The sequence below is a fragment of the Salvia hispanica genome, chromosome 3 (genome assembly GCF_023119035.1).
Source record: "Salvia hispanica cultivar TCC Black 2014 chromosome 3, UniMelb_Shisp_WGS_1.0, whole genome shotgun sequence".
Classification (NCBI taxonomy): Eukaryota; Viridiplantae; Streptophyta; class Magnoliopsida; order Lamiales; family Lamiaceae; genus Salvia; species Salvia hispanica.
Genome location: NC_062967.1, coordinates 11,396,741 through 11,419,941, shown reverse-complemented (window position 1 = coordinate 11,419,941; position 23,201 = coordinate 11,396,741). Strand labels below are relative to the sequence as shown.

General features: G+C 35.7%; 2 protein-coding genes and 1 pseudogene across 2 annotated transcripts; all 3 read right to left on the bottom strand.

Moving 5' to 3' along the window:
* Nucleotides 1-3,896: 3,896 nt before the first annotated feature.
* Nucleotides 3,897-5,191, bottom strand: LOC125209265 (F-box protein At2g27310-like). Its single transcript, XM_048108872.1, has 2 exons — nucleotides 5,168-5,191; nucleotides 3,897-4,826 (listed from the first exon to the last, which is right to left on the bottom strand). Exons 1-2 carry the CDS (start codon nucleotides 5,189-5,191, stop codon nucleotides 3,897-3,899), a joined length of 954 nt encoding a protein of 317 aa, XP_047964829.1.
* A 2,626-nt stretch (nucleotides 5,192-7,817) lies between these two features.
* LOC125209264 (casparian strip membrane protein 3-like) lies at nucleotides 7,818-8,235 on the bottom strand (the record flags this gene model as incomplete). The annotated part of the gene is made up of 2 exons (XM_048108870.1): nucleotides 7,818-7,959; nucleotides 8,036-8,235. Coding segments are annotated over 2 exons (342 nt in total), but the record flags the coding sequence as incomplete, so codon positions are not given.
* A 5-nt stretch (nucleotides 8,236-8,240) lies between these two features.
* On the bottom strand, nucleotides 8,241-11,915 carry LOC125212047 (annotated as a pseudogene).
* Between the last annotated feature and the right edge of the window lie 11,286 nt (nucleotides 11,916-23,201).

The following is a 23,201-nucleotide window of genomic DNA, read 5'->3' as shown; positions in this document are numbered from 1 at the left end:
TAGGCGTCCCATTGGTACAAGGCGCCAACGCCTGGCCAAAGGGAAAGTGAAGGCGGACGCGTCTGGATCAGCGGCCCCCGAGTCGCACTTCCTCCATCTGTTCGCTCATGGACAGGCGATCGAGAGTTCGGAGGTTACCGCGAGGTGGTTGAGTATAGGTTTATACTTGACGCCCAAAACGCCTTCGTCAAGAAACCGATCCGAAAGCCGACGAGGACTAAGATATGATCAAGAATTTGGCCCGGAGGTTGAATTTAGATGACTAGTTTGGTTTTTTCTTTTTTTTAGTATTTTAGTTTTAATGTAGTTTTTTTAGCTAAGTATGATGTAGTTCCACTTTTAAATTAAGTAATGCGGTTTTTTTTTTTTTTTGCATTTGTGGTGTTTAAAATAATATATTTTGGTAGTATTTTATAGTAATTAAAAATAAAATTAAAAACAATGATTTAAAATTAAAATGAAAAGTGGATAAGAGATAGAGGCATGCTTAGAGCCCACCATTCGAAAAGATAGAGCATGCGACGTGGCAACCACTAGGGCTTCTACTAGGGCATCCATTGTGGATGCTCTAAGGAAAAAGTAGAGATAAAATTATTTTTATTTTAAGAAACATTTCATTTTTAATGGGACAACCCAAAAAGAAACGTTTCATTTTAGATGGGACAGTATTTTAATGTACTTTTGCCATTTTTTTCAATGTACTTTTTTCCATTTTATTTTTAAAATTATTTCTTTTATCTTGATTTCTTTTATTATTGATTGAATGGAAAATTTCATAATATACTTTTCCATTTTTTTGAAATTATTCCCTTTTATTTTGCTTTTTTAAATTCTTTTTCTATATATTCTGTCATTGCTTTATTTTCTTCTTAAATCTCTCTATATTAATTTGCTAATTACTACTCATAAGTTTGCCATGAGGCCGAAAGTGGAGAAAGTGAAAATTAAATACTAATCAATGAAAATAGTATAATTTAAATAAATTAAAATGTTGATCTAGAGATTTCTGATTTGGAGCTAACATTGCCAAGATTTACAGTTTAATCGATATTGTTTGACTAATTACTCATAAAGTTAGTTAAGCTTAAAACTTAAGAATGTTTACATGTATTAGAGTCAGTCAGTAAACTAATAGTTGGAATTCTCATAAAATTCACATGCTTTGTCGGGTGTTTTGCACTTAATTTATTTTTATCCATGTACCCTATTTTCGTCGAGCCTTTGTCCTAGCGGCAAGAAGCTTAGCATCAATGTATGAGGTGTTGAGTTCGAGGGCAAGGAGCTTAGACATCAATATATGAGGTGTCGAGTTCGAGCCCTCTTTTTACCCTATTTCTTTTAATTATACTAAATTATCACTAAAGTATTAAGTTATGTTTTCGGTTTATGACGACATAATATTTCACGAACTTTTTTATTTATATTCATTATTTCAATTTATGTTATCGGAGTAATTTTTCTTTTTTTTTACTAATAGTACTCCTCTATCTCATAAAAATAAGGGCAATGGATATGACATGAGTAATTTAATTGTTCATTGTCGGACTTGATTTTAAGTTATTTAAAATATAAGTTAGTTTACATATTCTTTCAAATAGTACTAATTTGAGTTTTAGAATAGTATTTGAATCTTTTATGTGCTCGTGTTTCAAGTTGACATGATAGGTTAGCCCGATTGACATCCTAACCATGGTCATAGACTCATAGGACTTTATCTATTCCCTCTCATGTAATTTTGGGACAAAGCTGTGATGGACTGCGACCAAGAAATCCTCCACGAGCCATCAACATTGTCTTGTTGATAATCTGGGTGTTTCAATAAGCTTTTCCAACCCTATGTGCTTCGGCTCACATAATATGACTAATGAAAGAACAGCAATGAAAATTCGAAAATATAATGAGTCAAATGATATCTTGCAAATAAAGCAAGATATTAATATAGGAAAAAGAATAGAGAGAGATGGAAAAGATAATAAAAAAGATTACAATGATAATCTATCTAGAGCTATAATCAGGGGCATATGGGTTGGGGCATGGGTCTTGTCGAGCTGGGGTAGGCGGTCCTTGCTCGAGCTCGCGCAGCTGGGCTTGTTTCTCAGATACGGGCAGGTCCAAAGCGGGGCTTGTATATCAGTATATGTTGGGGATGGGTGTAGCTCTGGGGTCGTATCAGGAAGTATTACCATTATTTAGGTGTAGTAGTATTAAATTATTCTAGGTTTAAACTTGTAGATGTACATATACATCAGCTCCCATAATAACACAACGCATCATTTATTCGCACTCTGATGAAACTTTATACTACTAATTATATTTTCGTTATAGAAACAGTGCCCAGACGCTGCAAAAGTAATAAGTATAACTATTGCATGTGTAAGCAGATAGATATGGAATGGGATGAATGAGGATAAGAATTTCTTATAGCGTGAAATGAAGTGGTCTGCTAAACCTTTTCCATTTATAGCAAACTGATTTTTCATCGTAAAATACAATCACAGTAGCATAGAGAAGTGTATATTTAAGAGTATTAATTATTTATAAGGAGTCTGCATATCCAGTAGCAGAGCTACTCAAATGTGAAAACATCAAACACCCACATTCATACCGTTGTTTCTATATACATATACATAAATTCGTGATGAATTTTAATATAAATATAAATATAGTAGTAGTATGAAAGAAATAAAGAGAAAATGTTGAAGTAAATTAATGGAGTACTACTAGAAAATAGTTCAATTCATTAAAGAGCTAATTTTACCATAAATATATACAAATTAATTTTAATGAACGAGCCAGAAAATAAAAACAAGATTTTTCTAACCCAAGGGGTGTGGTCGAGTGGCATGAGACTCGTCCATCCTTAACCAAATGGTCGTGGAATCGATCCTGCTTTGGGTATGGAGCAGCTTTAAATCTTGCATCTGTCCCACCCATTGAGGTGCCTACAAATCAGCGAGAATAGTCCCGCGTGATACCCTTGGTAATTACCAAAAAAAAAAACAAGAATTTTCTTGGACAAATGTACGGATGTACCCTATATAGTACTCCTCCGTTCCATAGTAATAGAGTCATTTTGCCATTTTGAGTACGTTCCATAGTAATAGAGTCATTTCCATTTTTAAGTAAAAGTCAACACATTTTTCCACACCTACTTTACTCTATCTTACTTTATTCTCTCTTCATCTCTCTCGTCTTTTTCATTTACACTTTATTCTCTCTTTACTTAACTCACCTAACACAATTTTTCTTAATCGTCGTTGAAAAGTTTCGCCTCCATTACTATGGAACGAGTGAGTATATTACTATATCATCAAGATTCCAAATCAACTTATCCTTGTGTGGAGTAATTGATAAATGTTCAACCATATACGAGCTGTTACCTAACTTTGCTTTCTTTAAAAGTTTACAAATACAATTAAAAAAGAAGATGCAAATATAAAACTACAATCTACAATCACAATTAATTAATACGTACATACTACTAAAATTCAATTAGCAAACAAATCAAGCTATTTTCGAAGCACCTTTCATTCAACTCTAGTTAATCAATTAATAAAGTGAGTAGTAAAATGGTGTGCATAAAAACTTAAATTATTTACCTATCGACGTAATTGGTAAACTAACTGGAGGCGAGGGCGGGGAAGTTTGGGAGAGGTGAGAAAACTAAAACAATACTACTCTAGAAGATAACATAGCATATGGTTAGTAATAGGAAAATCAAACAGTTTCTCTTTACTTTTTATTAAAAGAAACCCCAAATAAGAATATCAATATTGCTCAAATTAGATCCATATCATGCTGTTAATAATCTAAATTAATTCGGAAATAATGCGGTGAAACTTTGACATCACATGTCCGCTAGTCTCAAGTCAGATCTATGCATGAGACAATTTTGATCAAAGCATTCCAATTTTGACAAAAATAGCAACTCCGGCGGCTATGCAGACCATGTCCAAGCTCCTCTCTCTCCTCTGCTTTCTCTCTCTAGACTGTATCTTCATCCTCAAAAACATCTCGAACGCCTCCCTCTGCGCCTTCACCTCATTCCTCATTCTCCGGCCGTCCATGGCGGCGTCAATTACCCCCAAACTGTCGGCTCCGGTGAGGATTTTCCCCTCCATGTCTTCGATTTGCATACTTATCTCTCTAATTTGGAGCTCGCCGCCGTCCTTCCCGCCGCAGGTGAGCACCGCCGCGCACTGCACCGGCTCCCCGTCGCCGGCGTCGACGACGGTGGCGTAGCGCAGCTGGATGTCCTCGGTGAGCCAGTGGCGCCGCGCCTCCACCGCGGCGGCGCTCGCGATGTTGACCGCGCGCCTCTTCCGCGCGTCGATCAGGATCCAGCTCACCCTCAGACGCGCCCTCGCGAGTTCCATGCACGCGCCGTCGAACTTGAGCGGCGCGTTCACGGCCTCCTTGGGGTCGACGAGGTCGATCCGGAAGGGGGAGCTCTGGAACCACCCCGAGAGGGTGTCGGTCTCCTTCACCTTCGAGTAGATCAATCTGTCGTCGCAGTAGACGTCCACCGCGGAGATCAGTAGCTGCGTCGGCGGCGCGTGGGGGGCGCGGCGGCGGCGCGTGGAGGAGACGGAGGGGAAGGAGTCGGAGTAGAAGGAGCGGTGGGCGGAGGGGAAGGAGGAGATGGCGGCGCGGACGGCGGGGTGGGCGGTGGAGGGCCAGGTGGAGTTGCAGATGTGGCGCCAGAGGAGGTCGTCGGAGGAGAGGGAGAGGAGCTGGGAGGAGGCGCAGCTGGTGGAGGCGAGGGTGGGGCCGTCGAGGCGGTTGAGGATGTGGGATTGGATGATGTCGGGATGGAGGGCGGCGATCTTATAATTGGTAATCTTATTAGTTAAAAAATTTAAGAGATTGACTTACTTTTGTATTTATATAATCTCTTTGTGATGCAATCTTTAAGTCCAACCTGTGTTCTATATTCCTTTTGTAAGCATTTCATCACAAAAGAAAGAACTTACTCTAAATGTTGATTTGTTGTTTGTTTAACACGAGGATTGATTGAAATAGTATCGTTGCATTCTTGTAAAATGCAGTCTAGCAACTAACATTTTAAAAAATAATCATTTACCTTTTCAATATACCTTCTCCCTCAGAGTTGCTTGCTTTTGAAAAGTATATTGCACTTTTAAAAAGATATAATGAATACATTTACCTTCCCTTTGAAGTGCTCTAACATAATTTTAACTAAGGTTGTTGATTTTAAGAAAGAGCTCGTGTATTGCAGTAAAGTTCACCGTAGATTATTGATATGTATGGATAATAATTGTTGAGCTAGTTAATACTAATATGTTGAATTAACTTCATTTTAAAGAATAATACTCTCTTTGTCCCAGAGAATATACACTTTTGGTTTGCATGGATTTTAATGCAAAATGGTAAAGTAAGAGAGATATAGAGATAAAAAATAATTAAAGTATTGTTAGTGGAGAATGAGTTCCACCTCATCAGAGAGAAAGGAGTTTCCAAAACTAGAAAGTTCTATTCTTGTGGGACGGACTAAAAAGGAAAGAGTGCATATTCTTGAGGAACGGATGGAGTATACAATGCTATCATATTTAAATCTTGTGTTATATACTTCTATGTCCATAAAAAATAGTCATATTTTTCCAATTTAGAATGTTTACAAAAAATATTTTCATCTAAAGTGGAAAGTTTCTCTTAAATTATTAACACTATATTTTATCCACAATTTCTTGTTCTTTCTCATATTTTACAACTTTTTTCCCTTCTTTCTATCATACTTTACTTAAGTTTTCTTTTTGTTCTTTTACTATATCAATTTCTCAATAAAATTCATCTTGTCCATGTATATAACTATTTTTTAATAAAGTAGGAGCATTAAATAATGAAATTATCCCAGAAAATAAAATAAGCATATAATTACATGGAAACACAGAAATTGTTAACTTCGCTTTCCGTAATAGCATTAGTTTTTTTTCATATGTTTGATTTAATTCTAGTATTTTTAAAAATAATTATTGAAATTACATAAAAATCAAAGTGTGATTATGAGTTATGACCATTTTAATATAGACAAACTTTGATTTTATATACTTAAAAAAATTATTTGCGCTAATACTGATACATATTGTAAAAACGATGCTCGTAAATATGTTGGTCACAAAATGAACCTGACATTAACTGGTCACATACGATATAAAATTATTGCATTACATATATAAGATGCAACTGCACTTACATTTCATCATACCTAGGTAGCATTTTGAAGGTGGAAAATAGTGGCAAATACAATGTGCTGCCGCTTTAAACTTACCAATGTTTAGTTAATTTATTCAAATGAAGCAGTATTACTGAAAAAGAAACAAGAAGTCAAGAGAATCACTTTTATGTATCGTTTAAAAGACAAACTCTGGAGATTGGTCAAAATGAATAAAAATCCGAGGGTTAATTAGTCTTTGTCAATTAGCACATACACATTTGTTAAGGTAGTAATAAACATATATAGTAAATTATTATTCATATCATTAATTCTCCGTTATCAATTTTATGAGGATTCGGCCTGCTTCAAGATCTGAAGCCTATGAGCTGGCTTATTTGAGACAACAGAGGAAAAACAAGAACATAAATTAAGTTCTTGCCGTTCATTTTAATAAATGTATCTGCATTTTGGATTTTGTAATTCATAATGTGTATAGTATGTAATATGTAATGATGGGTAAAATAGACTATAAAATAGAATATTTTTAATTATATGTCACCTATAATAATTGCTTTCTTCTTTAAATAGATTTAAGATTGACGATCTTGGCATTTACTCTACGTACTCAATGTGATAACATTGAAACAGTGGTTTGACGTCGTCTAAATCTTGTGGACGGCGACAAAATTTGGCATCTAGTTTAACAACAACTGCTGGAAATAGCTTTGGCAAAATTCATGGCGTCGATAAGCATTGGAAGTCTACCAATATGGCAAAAAAATTCTAAGAAAATATTAATAATGATTTTTCATTTATTTTGTGATAGATGAAGAAGAAGTGTGTTACCAACTAAACTGCACCTCATGATCATATGTCAAAATTAATTCTCCCGAGCCATCGAAATCTAATTTTTGGGTTTTCCCCAATCAATTGTTTGAGCAATATGAATCTAAAGTTTGAAACTTTGAATCACCAAAAAGCTTAGTATATTGAATAGTGAATACATATTTGCTACATTTGGGGTGTTCAATAGAAAGATGTTTCTCTTTACATCAATCTCTATATTATTGGAGTAACTGTTATGGGAGTGCTTGTGAGATTAATATAATACTCCCCCCGTCGCTTTTGTCCAGAACACATTCTCGTGATTTTCAGCCTTTTTTTTGTAAAAATGATAAAAAATAGTTAAAAAGGAGAAATGATAAATTAAAAGAGAAAATAATATAGAAAAATAGTCTACTAATTCTCTTTACTTTCCATTTTTTAAAATTTTTAACTATTTTTTATCATTTTTACAAAAAGAGGGCGAAAATTAAATGACTATTAAAGCGGGGAGGAGTTTTATAATTCAAGCACAATTAAATATCAATGTGATCGATCGAATAATAAGTTTAAATTTCTTGACCTCATGATTTTGCTATTGATAATTTGAGTAAAATATTGATGAATTGACAATTCAAGGTCCTTATATCGTTATCCTAACAATTCCACCATGCTCGTACTCGTGAGGCAATGCGATTATCAGGTTTCGAATGATCAAAGTAATAAAAACAAGAAAAAATTTTCTTTTATCTTTAAAATAAAATTAAAATTGTGAAGGTGAGGTCAAAATCGGGTATCAATAAGTAGTGATGGTATCGGACTAGTGGGCTAATCTTACGGTATCAAGGATGAGGAGGAGAAGCTTGACTCCAGCTGCGTGGGGACGAACAATGGCAACAATGGAGAAAGGCATAGATAGGAGCAAGTAGCCACTTGCTATAGCATTTGCCACCACGAAGAATCTAGAATGTTCCAATCCAAAACATGCATGATTAATAATTTAGTAGTTATGAAATACTAATGTTTAAAGGGGCTTACGTGAAAGTGGGGAGGTCATCATAGCTGGCTTGGAACTGGAAGAACTGAGTGAAGAAGGGAAGAGTCTGGTCGGTGGTGCCCATGGTGGCAGTGGCAGCTAGGGCGGCCACGAGGGCACACACCCTAAGGATGAAGTCGAAGATGGAAACTCCTCTCTTCCATGCCGGCTGCGGAAGTGGAAGTGGAACCGCCTTAGTGGTTGGTTACTTACATCCTCAAGACCTGTAAATGGTCTGACCATGCCTCTTTCCCTTAGCTTCTTATGGAATTCCACAAGTTTCCAAGTGCAGCGTTCAGCTCCAACAACATAAACAGGCTTACTGCAATCACCGACATACAAGTCAAATAATTTGTCATTGGTGTTTCCAACATCATCAACAACTGCTATAAAGCATTTTACCCGGTGCTGCAAGCCTCACTCAACATGCTGACTGAATCAGCCGTGATAATAAAAGAATCAGCCCAAGCAAGATGTCCCAAATGTGGATTAGGTCCTGGTAATGACAATTTATGCATTAGTTAGTAAGTCTAGAATTATAAACAACCCATAATATTCAGAGAATGAGAAGTACCTTCACCATCCCATATGTAGATTTTGGGATGAGTTCCAAGTTCTTTTGTTACTAACTTAGAAACCTGTTAACGGAAAGCCCATCTCACAATAAGCTGAGTATCAGGGGAAAGAAGGGTTGTGGATGGACCACAACCGCTTGAACAGAGGTGAAAACTTGACACTGGAGTTCATCTTACCTTTTCAGGTGTCCGCCTTGAGAAAGATATCCTGACACTTCCACAGCTTGTGAGAACATTGTGAAGAGACGATATCAGCTGTTTCGCAAGGTCTGTGCTATATCTGCAGTACCCTATCAAAAGAGTTGAGTGAAAAGGGAATAGGGAAAGTAGGAGGTTGATTGTTCTAGCAACTTCCAAGGATATATACATGATATCCATTTTCAAAATCCAAAAATAGGCAAATGATAACATTTTAACACTTCAAACTTACTGACACAACCTTTTCACTCTTGGCCAAGAAATTACACCATAACAGTCCCACAGCTATTTTCCATTAACTTTATACTTTTAAAAGTCCATTTTTCACCCAAAATCTAAATTCAATCTTGTTGATTTAGCATATATCTAACCAATTAATTGATATTTTTGTTAGTGTTACAGGGCCACATCATCAGGATGAAGTAATTACTTGTGGGTCCTCCAATATTGACTACAAGCAATGGCTTAGGCAGAGGTGCAAACTCATGGTGCCAGGCATTAGCTTCACTACGAAGTACAGCAGAATCTATTTGATGAAGTGCTCCTACTGTGAGGACCTAAGAAATTAGAATATGCCTGCAAGGTTAGCTCCAACTGATGGTAACGAACCTGGACAACAAACACGTTGTCAGATGCTAATCTTTTTATAGAGCTCACAATTGAAATTGTATCTCTGCCAGATGCAACCACAAGCAGTGGGCCATCCCTGGAAGAAGACAAAGTGTTACTTCTCATGTATCAAGAATTAAGACAATGATATAGGAGTATGAAATAATATCTTCAGGGGATATCAGACTATGACAACTGAAGTATCTCATCCCACCGGCTAATATAATATCACTTGTATTAACTTTAGAGTGTCAATCCTGAAGACCAAACTGTTTGTCTCAATCAATATTCATAACCAGAATGGTCTTATGAGTTCTTTTAGACCAAAGGAACTAAAAAAAAATCACTCTGAAATCAATAAGATTCTTTTATTAGCACATGTATTATGTATATTTAATGTATCAAGTAGTGAGTGGAAGTAGCACTAGAAAACATGACCATACTGTTCCATTAACCAACCAATATCCAAACTCCAAAGTGAAAGTAATTGAAAATATAGTTATTTATTTTATCAAATAAAACAGAACATAAATTTTATCTTCAGACTTCAGCAAATACCAAACTACTCCTATTCTATCTTATTGACAGCATGATCATTTTATTCTTCCTGTACAAGCTTTTCTCACGATCCATCAAACCTCCGCCAAAAAGGCAACAATATAAGTTGTAACTTCCCTCACGAAAATATGAATAGATGCACATGTTTAATCAAGCAATCAATTGATAGTTTGATACCATTGTGATTTGTGAGAAGCAAAAGTGCAATCCAGGGATTAAAATAGACCAGGTATATCAAATCCATAATAGTCTATATGAGAGAGCTATTCGGAAGCGTTTTGTTTTCTAGGGAAAGAGAGAGTGCATAGCGCTTACTTCTCAAAAGTCTCCTTAGCCATTTTGACAATATTCTTTACATCAGCATCCAACACTGATGACAGGCCCACACCAGCACCATTCCCAGCAGGCAAATAGTCCAGGTTCCTCCCTCTTCTGGTAATTGAAAATTTTGAATACCAATATATCTGGCTAATGATAAAGTACCATTTATTATGGATAGAAACTGGAAGCCAGTGAAGCCACTCATTGATTCCTCCTGTTGGTCTCATGACACGCTGAATATCACATGCATCAAACAAATATAACACAATCAGTTCTTATACGTGAAGTTCTTATAACTTAACTCAAGAATGGGCACTCATAAGAGCAATCTTGTTCACGTATGGAGAAACTTCCAAACTGTAGCTTTTGTTTTAGCTCAAAGGATCATAGATTTCATATGACATGGTGAGTACAGGCTTGAAGCCAGTAGAAATATACTAAGAAAAAGTGCCATCACAAGAAAATCACGGTAGCATACCTCTTAGCATGTCTACTCAAATGAGGCATATTTGGTGAGCGAAATAAGGTACTAAGAGTCTCTGGATGATAAAAGAGAGAACCAATTTTTTAATGTGACGTGATAATGTTGCTTGAATTGTTTTGAGTTACCTCAAACTAAAAATGACATTAAGATGAATTCCAGGACAGAGCACCTCACTAAAATCTTAGACCAGAAACATACCTTTCATAACTATCCCAGAAAACATCGTCTAATAAAAATTGATCTATTCAGTGTCTTTCCAATATAAAATCTAATTATAAAGGGTCATTCTCCAGAACAAAGCAACCCACACTGCCAAAAAATCAATGAAACCACCAAAGGAGAATTTCATTAGACTCATTTATTTTCGGATGCCTAGCAGAACCTTAAGGATCACTCAGACAAAATGGGGGGAAAGAGGAATGAAAACATTTAAGTATGAAAAACTTTATATTCCAGTTTGCAAGTATAGCTGAATCCATGCACAGGATTTAATTCAATCCATTCAATTAACATGTCCTATCTACACAAACAGTTGAATGCATTTCTAATTCCAAATTCGGAAATCAGAATTCAACAATACCCTTTACTTTAACCACTAAATTGCATCATCCAGAAATTCAACCCCTAATAATCCACAATTAAGCCGATCGGATCATCAGAGCATGCATGCTTCAGCGGAAAAATCATGTGTTATGACTACCAAGACCAGACCTCAACTTCTCAAGTACTTATTTCATAGTAACACCAAAACAAAATTCGTAGAGGTAAGTTGAAGAATTACATAGAGCGTCTGCTTATCACTTAAGCCAAGTGCTCGAACCAATCCCATGCTCTGGTTCTCCGACGCCGGAAAACCGTTCCCGATTATGACCGCGCGGCGGACGACGCCGTAAACGCCGTCATCGAATGTGTATGGCACTCCGCCCATCGGATTCGGGCTTCCTGGCGGCTCCGGAAGCCTAATTGGCTTCATCTAAGCACTATAAGTTGATAAATATCCCTAGGTGAGATTTAAGATTGGGGATTTATCGCATGGGAATCGGAATGAAATAGTGGAGAAACTGAAGGTGATGTGCTGACAATCGAGGTAAGGCGGTTCCCAGTTGAAATTTTGTTCTTCGCTTCAACTCCACCACTCTTCCATTATTTTTTTTTCTATATAACAGAAAATTAATCCTTTTCAACAGCCAACATTAAATAATTGAGAATTTAATGAGGGAACATTTTTTTTGGTCCACGAACTTTGCCAAAGTATCATTTTATCTGTGAACTTTGAAAATATCATTTGAGGTCCATCAACTACGAGTTAATATCATTTAAAGTACTTTTTTACTATTTTCAAGTTTTTCTGGACGAAAATACCCTCAATATCTTTAAGGGTATATATTTTTAATAAACTTATCATATACTCATATTTTTTTATAAATATCTTTACTATATATTTTTGATAAATTTTCTAAATATATTTGACCTTTAATATTATAACTTAATTTCGTGACATGCAAGAAAATATCATAATTTAATTTTTTATTATTAAAGAAAAGTTCTTTATAGAACCTTCAATATTAACAATTAATTTTATGACATGCAAGAAAATATCCTTATTTAATTTTTTATTATTAAAGAAAGTTCTTTATTCAATTTTAAAATTCTTTAATATAAAAAATTGAAGAAGCAATTCTACTTGCATGTCACAAAATTAAGTGATAATATTGAAGGTCAAATTATATTTAGAAAATTCGTTAAAAATATATTGTAAAGATATTTATAAAAAATATGAGTATAATGATAAGTTTATTAAGAATATATACCCTTTAAGATATTGATCGTATTTTCGTCCAGAAAAACTTGGAAATAGTAAAAAAGTACTTCAAATGATATTAACCCATAGTTGATGGACCTCAAATAATATTTTCAAAGTTCACAGATCTAAAATGATACTTTAGCAAAGTTTGTGGACCAAAAAAGATGTTCCCTCTAAATAATTTACCATTTATTTTGATACTTCATCCAGTCCCTAATACAAGTCATTTTGTCATTTTTTTTGTTTGATCTCTAATAGAAATCTTATTTTATTTTTATTATTTTTGAAAAGTAGACCTCACATTCCATTAAAAAATTTCATTTATATTTTATTATAATATCAATATATAAAAATATGTCTCACATTTGACTAACTTTTTCTATTACTTTCATTTACAAAAGTCAAACAATTTTGTAAAATCCGTGTTGATAAAAAATGGAACTTTTTGGATTTCGTTTTTTTAGATTTTTAAATTTCAGTTTTTTCAATTCGGATTTTATAGTTCAAATTTGGTTTTTCGGGTAATTTGGTTTGGTTTTCATTTTCATCAAATTTTGATTTTTCGGTGCAATTCTATTTGACAAAAAAAAAAAAGAATACTCACCCTACTCACACTAGTGTGCTAAAGTTGATCCAATTACAACCAAATATGAATTTAAATTTTAAATATTAAAAGATGTGTTCTCTTTGTTATGCTGCAACTTGCAAGTGATCTACTTCTTTTCGGCTTTGAAAATTGATACTCTCTCCGTCTCACATTTGGAGTCACTTATTGTTATGGCTCGAATTTTAAGAAAGAGTTGAAGTGTGTAATAAATGAAGTGGGGTGGTGGAGTGTGTAATAAATGAAGTGAGATGGTAGAATGTGTAATAAATGAAGTGAGATGGTGGAGTTGGTTGAAGGTGGGTCCCTTTTGACTTTTGATTTTTGTTTTGATATATTTTAATATTGATAATGGCATTTTTATGTAATTTTGATGAAGAATGGGGTAAAATTGTATGACCAAATATGGAAAATACTAAAAGTGACTCTTAAACTGGGACGGACTTTTTGGCAAAAAATGACTCTTAATTTGGGACGGAGGGAGTATTTATTAAGTTGAGTCGAGACAATAATGTAGGAGAAAAAATAATGTGATACTACCTTCGTTCTTTGAAATATAGAAATTTTTGAAATGACTAGAGTTTTAATACACAATTGGTAAAATAAGAGAAAATAATTGGTAAAGTCAGAGAGAGAAAGAGAAAAATGGATAAAGTAAGGAAGAGGAAGAGAAAAAATTGTTGAAGTAGCGTTACTGAATTGTGAGGTCCACATTCTAAAATAAAAAGGTTTAGAACGTTTTTATTTTTAAAGGATGATGCGTATTTTAGAGTATCTTGTCTGGTTTACACAATATATAAGTATAACTAATTAACTCTAATAATACTACAATACTGCAAGATTACAGTGTCGTGGTAGTATTTCAAGTGTCGATCCACAGAGAGACGAAAGATTATTTACACTTACAAGCATACAAAAATATGTAAAGATTTGATATTTGATTTTTGATTTTGAAAGTTTGTGACAAAACAAAGCTACAAATTAACTAGAGAAAGACTTTTCAAACGGGAAAACATGTCACTCCAAGTTGTTCACTAGATTTGTATTGTTCTACACCTTTAACAATTGAAGGGATTAAAACATCAACCTAATCACATACACTGAACATGTACACGACGAGTAGTTCACAATTAGCTGAACACATAACTTATGAACCAATTTTCAATGTCTATAAACTCCTACGGAAGCGCGAGAGGGACATACTTGGATTTTTCTTGGTTTTAGAGAGTAATCTTGCATGGTTTTGATCACATTTCGTCTATTATCGGATATGGTTATGATTACTTCTCTATTATTTTGTTATTTGACCATTTTGTGAAGAATGTGTAGAAAAATGTGCAAAATAAGTGGATGTGCAATAGCCTTAGTTCGAGGCAGTTTTTCTGGAGATTTCGAAGTCCAATCAGCCCCTAAGTCATACCATTCTCTTCGTCTTCGAAAGATCTTCACGTGGGTATCTTGCACGCCTCAATTGGAGTCCCGTAGAAGAATTTATGGCCATTAGACGAACACTGCCCAGTCCAGTGAAAACGCCCGACTTAGGGAAGAAAGCGCACAGTTTGAGAAGAAAACGCCCGGGGACAGACGAAACGCCCGGTTTGAGAAGAAAATGCCGCGGCACGACGCCCGGGCGGGTGTTTTGCTTTATATATATGTGCAGCGCCTAGGGTTCACGGATTCACGCCCATCCGCCTCCTACACCATTCTTCCGCCTCCAAACATCCATATACTCTAATTTTCGTCTAAGAGCAAGAGGAGGGCGATTGAGAAGAGTTGAAACATCAAGACGAAGGATTCTCAACCCCCAATTCATCTCCGGGACATTTAGTATCAATTTACTTGTGTTTTCCATGTTTTCTACCAATGATTTTGTTGAATTCTTGTTAAACATGAGTAGCTAGATACATTTGTGGAGCTTTGGGTGAAGATTAGTTTGAATATGTTTTGATTTAATTGAATTGAACCTTCGCCTAGATCTTGTGGTTATTTTGCTTGTTCTTGTGCTTTTATTGTTCTTTTGTTTGGCCAACTTTAGAACCATGTCTGTTTAGCTAGATTAATCGAGAGATAGCTAGTTTTACGTGGTAAAAGGAACGAGTACAACACATGGTTTATCTACACTCGAGAGAGGGGACCCTTTGTGAGGGCTTGAGTCTTAGGAACTTAAAGAATTAGAATCTAATCTATTGGAAGGAGACTTTGATAGTTAGAATCTAATCAACTGGGTAGGTGCACTCGAGAGAGGGCTTATCCTATGGTAGCGACTTTCCTAATAATCCTAGAGACACAAATAGGTGAATCGATCTTTTAATATTATGCTTGGCTCATGTAGTTATTTTGTCATTCCCGCGCCTTTACATTCATTGGATTAGCTACCCGTTTGATTGCATCTTTACATTGTTACAATATACGAGAGTTGATTAACAAATGTGTGATTTGAGTGTGGACAACACCTTAATCAATATCATCCGAGAGGAGTGAGGTTTTGTGTAAGGATATAAATCTTAGGAGCCTTTTGGAGTTGTGTGCTTACAATATAAGGAGACTTTGGGCCTAGCATGCAACCTACAAGTCATGTGCATTCGAGAGAAGGCATGATCTTACCTTCGTGATAGCTTAGGAACTCTTGAGACCCCAGTCGGCATAGCTCGAACATTGATTTAGAGGTTTAGTGAGATTAATCTAGATTATAATATTGTATTTGGATCCCAAAGCTCTACTCTTTCTCCACTTTCTCTTCAATTCACTCATCTTCATATTATTTACTTTGTTTTGATTCATTGTTCTTAGGATTTAGATACAAAAACCCAATCTTCGGTTGTCTAAATAGCGAATGATCTTGATTCGAGGTACTTAAGCACTTAATTAGTCTCTGTGGATACGATACTCTTGACTTGCCTATACTACGATAGCCTCGTACACTTGCGGGTATTTCTCGTGTTAAAATAAATCGAGTCAAGTTTTTGAGTTGACAAACACGGATTTTGCATGTTTTTAAGGGCTAGATTTGATTCGGTTTAAATGTCAATCATGCAAATTATGTTCGTAACTTGCATATGTTATACAATTGGTATTCTTGATGTGTTTGTTGATAAATGGTAGAAAAAGATAGAAAAAAGGTGCAAAAAGGCCAAGGTGCAGCATCCTCTGTTCGAGCCCATTCTTCCAGCGAGTTTAAAGTCCAATCAGTGCTTAATTCATATCATTCTCTTCGTCTTCGAAAGAGCTTCGCGTGGATATCTCGCAAGTCTCAATCGGAGTTCTGTGGAGAAAGTTATGACTATTCTACGAACGTTGCGCAATGCAGTCAAAGCTGTCGGAAATTAGGCGGAAATTCAAGGAATGAATATATTATTGCCCAAATCTCTCCTTTTAATTGAAGGATTCGAAAATTATCATATTTTCAATTAATTGGAGGATGTTATTGACCATTCTAAACATTTTTCTAGCCTATAAATATCTCCTTAACCTAATTCATAATTCATCTCAGAGCCTCCAATCCTTCCCCCTCTACACATTCTTCCATTCCATCTTCCACACAGATAATTCATCCATCTTCCATTGGAGCGGAGCTCTGCAGATCCAGGCAAGAGAAGACTGAAGATTGAAGATTCGACCTTGGGTTTTATCAATTTCTTTCATTCTCGTACTTTTATTGTATTTACTACTTGTCTATGAGTAGTTAAATATCTTTTGTAGAAGTTTTGGTGAAGACTATTATGAACATGTTTTGATTTATTGAATTGAACATTTTCCTAGTTCTTGTGATTGTTTTGCTTGTTCTTGTGCTTTTATTGTTCTTTTGTCTGGCCAATTTTAGAACTATGTTCTTTTAACTAGATTAATCGAGAGATAGCTAGTTTTACCAAATGAATGAGTACACATAGGTTTATCTGCACTCGAGAGAAGGGACCCTTTGTGAGGACTTGAGTCTTAGGAACTTAAGGAGTTAGAATCTAATCTATTGGAAGGAGACTTTGATAGTTAGAGTCTAATCTACTGAGTGGGTGCATTCGAGAGAGGGCTTACCCTAGAATCGCGACTTTCCTAATAATCCTAGAGACACATAAAGGTAAAGGTTCTATGAGATTAATCATCACTAGGTTATATTAGTTATATTAGTTGATCGTAAAAACTCTACTTCTTTAGCCTGTTTTGTAGTATTATTTTGCTTTCTTTTATTTATTCATATTTTTGTCTAGTTTATAAATCCAAAACCCAAAACTCTGTGTCTCTAAATAGTATATGGCGCTTAGTATATGATAGTCAGTTGTAATCTTATTCCCTGTATTCGATATCCCGGTACTGACCTTTAGCTATACTAGATCTACCCTGTAAACTTGCAGGTATTTTTAGCGCTAATAAATAGTGCATCAGGGAGAAATAAATATCTACTATAATCACCTACTTAATCCACTATCAAATTTACTCTGAACAATTCTAATTCAATAGCATACCAACAATCAAACATTCTTAAACTATGTTAAAGAGACAATAGCAAAGAAAAGAACAACAGTACATTATAAGCCAAAAACAACAAAGTGTATAAATATTGAGCACATTACTGGTAACAAAAGTGGATCCAGATGGAATTCACTATTACAATTAGAAAAAAAAAATTGTGGGTTAGAAATGTGTACAAGCAATTCGATATTTCATATTTGTGACTATATTATAGGAACTAAGTGATTAAATGGAAATATGAAATAAGTTCGAAAATTTACATTAATATTTCAACTATTTTTATATTTTTGATTGATGATAAATATCAAGAAAAAAAATTATTATGCTGAACTACATTTTTTTATTAAAGTCTTTTATTATACATGTTGGAGTTTATAATGTTAGGGATTGTATTAATATTACTACAATGACTAATTAGTGGATTATTCTGGTAAATTCCCATGAATAAAATTATATCTTGTTCTTCAAATAGGATAGGACGAAATTTTCTATATTGATGGATATAGAAAATATTAAGAAAATTCTAGAGAGTCTAAGAGAAATAGGGATTATTATTATATGTCATTTATAGTAATAGTTAGTCTTATATGTATACACGTGTGTTTTAGTGTGATATTTTGAAACAAAATAATATCTTCTAAAAAGTTGGAGAGAAATGAAAAGTTGGTAAAAACAAAATAATATCTTCTAAAAAGCTGGAGAGAAATGAAAAGTTGGTAAAAGATATGATGGTATTTTAAATTCATTACTAACAAGAATATTCTAGAAAATATATTATCCCTATAAATAGATGTCAAAGCCTTTCATTTTAGGGGGAGAGACTTCTGCCTTACATCCCCTCTATTTTTATTATTAATAATAATAATAATAATAATAATAATAATAATATCTTACATGGCTTATACAGTTTATCCAGTAACAAATTTATCCATCCGATCCATGAAGTTATCACTTTCGTAATCCTTTTTATCATTGAAATCAATACATCTTTCATTCTTTCCTTGGAGTTTCATGTGTCTTAATTTTTTGAACTCAATTATACTTCTTCAAAAAATCTAACAGGGTCTTTTTAACTAGCATGCTTTGCAATGATAAAAAAGGTGATGCACATGTCCATGAAAACTATTTGTTCCCCCGTTTTCCAAAAAATTAACAAATTTAGCCCAAATAGCCTCTATAGCTTTACTTGATATCCTACATAAAAATATAGTAAAAAAAAATTAAAATAAGCAACTGGTTTAATTTGCAATATTATATAATAAATGGGTAACAAATAGTACCTTATATTCAATTGCATAAAGCATAACCAAGCACACTTATCCATAAAATAGGTCGGGGTACGAGAATCGGATTTGACAAATGGATACCATAAAGCACTTTCAATTATGTCCCTGAGATCCTTGATGTCTTTTAACTGTAGGCGCTTGATATTTTTTTTTTCCTCTCATCTCGGATCCTTGGTCATGTTGATCATATGTATAAGCTGACCGAGAAATTCATATGTATAAGCATTTTAAAGTTCTAATTTTGACTTTAATTAACAAGAAGAAGAATATATAATCTAGGAACAAAATACAAAATGAAATTAATATGTATTTATTGATGTATATGGTATTACCTCGTGCTCGGTCAATACATTGGGTACGATTGGCATGCAATAGGACAACAACGCTGCATTATCTGTGATCACTCGTCTTCTAAATAACCGAAACGAGGATCGTCTGATATCTGATATTTGATCTGTCTTGATATGCACCCTTACGCCATCCGCATCCCTGTCTCTTATCCGTCTCTTAACCGTCTCATCTCTTCACTATTCATGGGCCTCACTGTACTTTTCAGCTCATCTCTTAACTAAGAGACATCACATGCATCCCACCATCTCTTAACCATCTCATCCCTTAACTATTCATTCAATTTCATTTTTTTTTTAATTCCAACAAATTCAATTAATAAAAACACACTTCATTAAATAAAATAAAAATTACAATTTAAAAGCCTAAAAAATAAAAAAAATACATAATTTAAAATTCTAAAAAATAAAAAATACATAATTAAAATACTCAAATTAAACAATAAAAACTACTCCGCCGGCGAATCATCCCCCGAAGTCGGCGGTGCACCCAAGTTAGATCGATCCCGAATACCAAGTTGAGCTTTCAGATGCTCAATTCCATCCATATGGGCTTCAAATTGGCGAGGATTCATTTTTGAAGTGTCAGCCATCGTGGCGACCAGGTACATGGACATTAGGGTGTTCGAGCCCGTGCCGGAGCCCGAGCCCGAGCCCGAGCCCGCCTGGCTTGATTCGCCGCGGCCCCTCCCCTTCCCTTTCCCCCTCGCTCTAGCCGCCTTCGCCGCCTTGGTCCCTTGGGGCCGACGTCGTGAACCGGAAGACCCCCCTGCATCATCGGTTGGCGTGCCCTCTCGTGAGGTGTTGCTTTCACCGCCATCACTAGACGAGTGGTGGCCACGCGCCGTGTGCTTCGTGCGTTTCGAGCCCGACTCGACACCGCCAGCCCACCTTTCAAGGTGGTGGACTTGCGACCAAACATCGACATGCTTGAAATCTTTACCGACGTCGTCTTTGAAGACCCGTAACGCCGCTCTCAGAATGTCGGCTCCGCTTTGATAATTCGCCTCTTCTGCCCTGTATATCGCGCAAAAAATTTTGACATCTTTGTCGCATCGGTCCCAATGACTGCGGAGCATCTTCACGTTGCGGGCAAAGGTGTTCTTCGGCCTTCGAGCGTTGTAAACTTCAGTGAATTTTTTCCAAAAACACTTGTGGGTTTGTTGATTCCCGACGACAGGATCATACGATACATTGATCCAAGCGTCGTACAGAGCCAACGTCTCCTTTTGGCTGTATGGATGACGGTTGTCGTCCCTCACAACCTGTATGGATGACTTCCTCCTCGGCATAGACACCGATCCTGCCGGAGCCTCCACCTATTGTTATTGGCCAGTCGGGCAAAGTGCGTTAAGGCAAAGTGCGTTCAGGCGGCAAAAAATTCTCCAAAATTTGGGATAATCCCGACGACTGCCCGTACCTCTAGGGGGGAGGGACGATAGTATGCATCTACATCAAAATGTGGTGTTTGGTACGCCGGCGGAGTCATCGAGGCTTGGGTGCCCGGTGACGAACCGGGAGTACCCAAAAAGTTGTACATGCTCGCCCAATCGTCGAACGAGTTCAAGTCGAGCCCGCCGGAGCGCCGCTTGCCGGAACCGCCGCCGGTGGAGTTTCCGTCGCGGGACATTTTTTCAACAATTGGAGAGAAAAGAATAGATGAGTGTAGTGTTTGTGTGTAAAATGGAGAATGGAAGAGGAAGAGAATGGAAGAGGAATAGAGTATTCATAGAATAATAAAAGAAAAAAAAATTGAAAAATCGACCGTTTTAAAAAAAAAAGTATTTTTTTCGAATTTTTCGAATTTAAAAAAAAATTTATTACGTCATAATTCCGACGGCGTCACGCCATCCGCCAGCGCGCGCCACGTGGCCCGCGCGCGTGTCTCGCCAGCTCGAGGCCGGCCTCGCCGGCACGCGTCGTGCGACGAGATGTCGCGTCTCGTAGAGACGAGACGAGCTTGCAACGCTGTCTCGATGCTATCTCGTCTCTATCTCGTCTCGTCGAGTCGAGACCGAGACAGCATCGCGTAGCGATGCGGATGCCCTTATGGGTGATCTGATTCTCTGTCTGCACCCTCGTGGGTGATCTGATTCTCTATCTGCACCCTTATGGATGATCTGATTCTATCTTCACCCTCATGAGTGTAATATCCCTAACTCAAATTATGCTTCATTATATGTATTTGCATATTATTTATTTATGTAAAATAGATATATCAAGCGAGTATGATAATTTTTAATAAATGGCGACCATGTATTTATATGTACCGAATAAAATATGTATATAAATTATAAATTTAGTGAAGTAATCGAATACCTCATATCTATTATAAATTTAGACAAGTAATTACATGCAAAAGAAAAAGTAGAAAGAATAGTTATGTGTGTATGCATGGAACGTTATTTTATAATTAAAATAGTCATAGGTGTTACAATAATAGGTATATGCGTGGCCAAATTCCTTAGTCATCACTTTTCGTTAATAAAAATAAAATAAGTCCGGCTATTTTTGTTTGAATCTATGTTAAAATGGATCAAATCCAATTTATATATATAATAATTATGTGGCCTATTATAAAAAGGAGGGGGGAAATGAAATAAGGAGGATTACAGATAACAAAGATACATAAGTTGGGGAGAAGAAGCACAAATAGAAACAAAAAAAAGGAGAAGAAAACAGAAGAAGAAGGGGATTTCAGAAGAAATACAAGGAGATATTATAGCAAAAAGATTTTTATCGGAGAAAATAAAAGGATTAAGGACGTAGCTAGTGGAACCAGGGGTTCAGTTAAACTACTTCTTATAATTAGATATGTATAAATCACAGGTTTAATTTTACACATTTTATGTGATTGATTGTTATGTGTTAAATTGGAGTGAATATATGAATTATATGATGTGAGTTGGAAAGGGTTAGGTGTTATTAGATATTGATGGTGTAATATGATTTGGATATGTGATTTTTGATTTGTGCAAGGGATATGTTTATTTATAATATTGGAATTATTTGATGGAATATAATATGGATATGTAGTTGATAGAAAATGGATATGTTTTACATATGGTACTGAAAGTGTATGAATCATATGATTAAAGGGGATCTGTGACGATCTTGCCCTAGATCTAAAATCACAATGGGACCTTAGGGTCAAATCACAGTGGGATCTACGGGCCAAATCATATTGGGACCTTCGGGTCAATCATATTGGGACCTTCGGGTCAATCATATTGGGACCTTCGGGTCAAATCACAGTGGGACCTACGGGTCAAATCATATTGGGACCTTCGGGTCAAATCACAGTGGGACCTTCGGGTCGAATCATATTGGGACCTTCGGGTCAAATCATATTGGGACCTTCGGGTCAAATCATATTGGCATATTGGAAATCCCGGACAGATACCAGGCTTGATTTGTCACAGAATAATAAACTGGACAGAGGGGCATATGCATATGGATGTGAAATTATTTATGATTATTAATGCTTATGATTATATGTATTGGTTGGAGAATATGTTTGATAATTGTAATATGAAAGTAAGGGTGAAATTTATATACATTGGATTGTGGCTCATAGATATTATTGATTTTAATAGATGTTAGTTTTTAAATGTATATGATATGAGTGTTTTATTTGACATGTGGATTAATAGTTTTAAAATTTCTGAAATTTATTTATTTTAAGAATATATGTCAGAGGGGTTGGAGTGTGACAATGGGTGACCTGATTATCTGTCTGCACCCTAAATGCGTGGTCTGTGCGGAGTCCTCTCGAGGACAAAATCCGCATCTGATTTTGTTTCTGACCTGGTCCGCGTACTCTAGTCTATCACTAAGCACATAAGGGGCTATGTGTGAAATTATGTAATGGTGTCGGTCAGAATATATGTGACGATACATGTTTGATAATATATGATT

Excerpts from the sequence above, each read along its gene's own strand:
- LOC125209265 (XM_048108872.1), bottom strand. The coding sequence starts at position 5,191 with ATGTTAGAGCACTTCAAAGGGAAG. Across the intron at positions 4,827-5,167 it reads TAGAGCACTTCAAAGGGAAG|ATCGCCGCCCTCCATCCCGA; the intron begins GTAAATGTATTC and ends ACCAATTATAAG.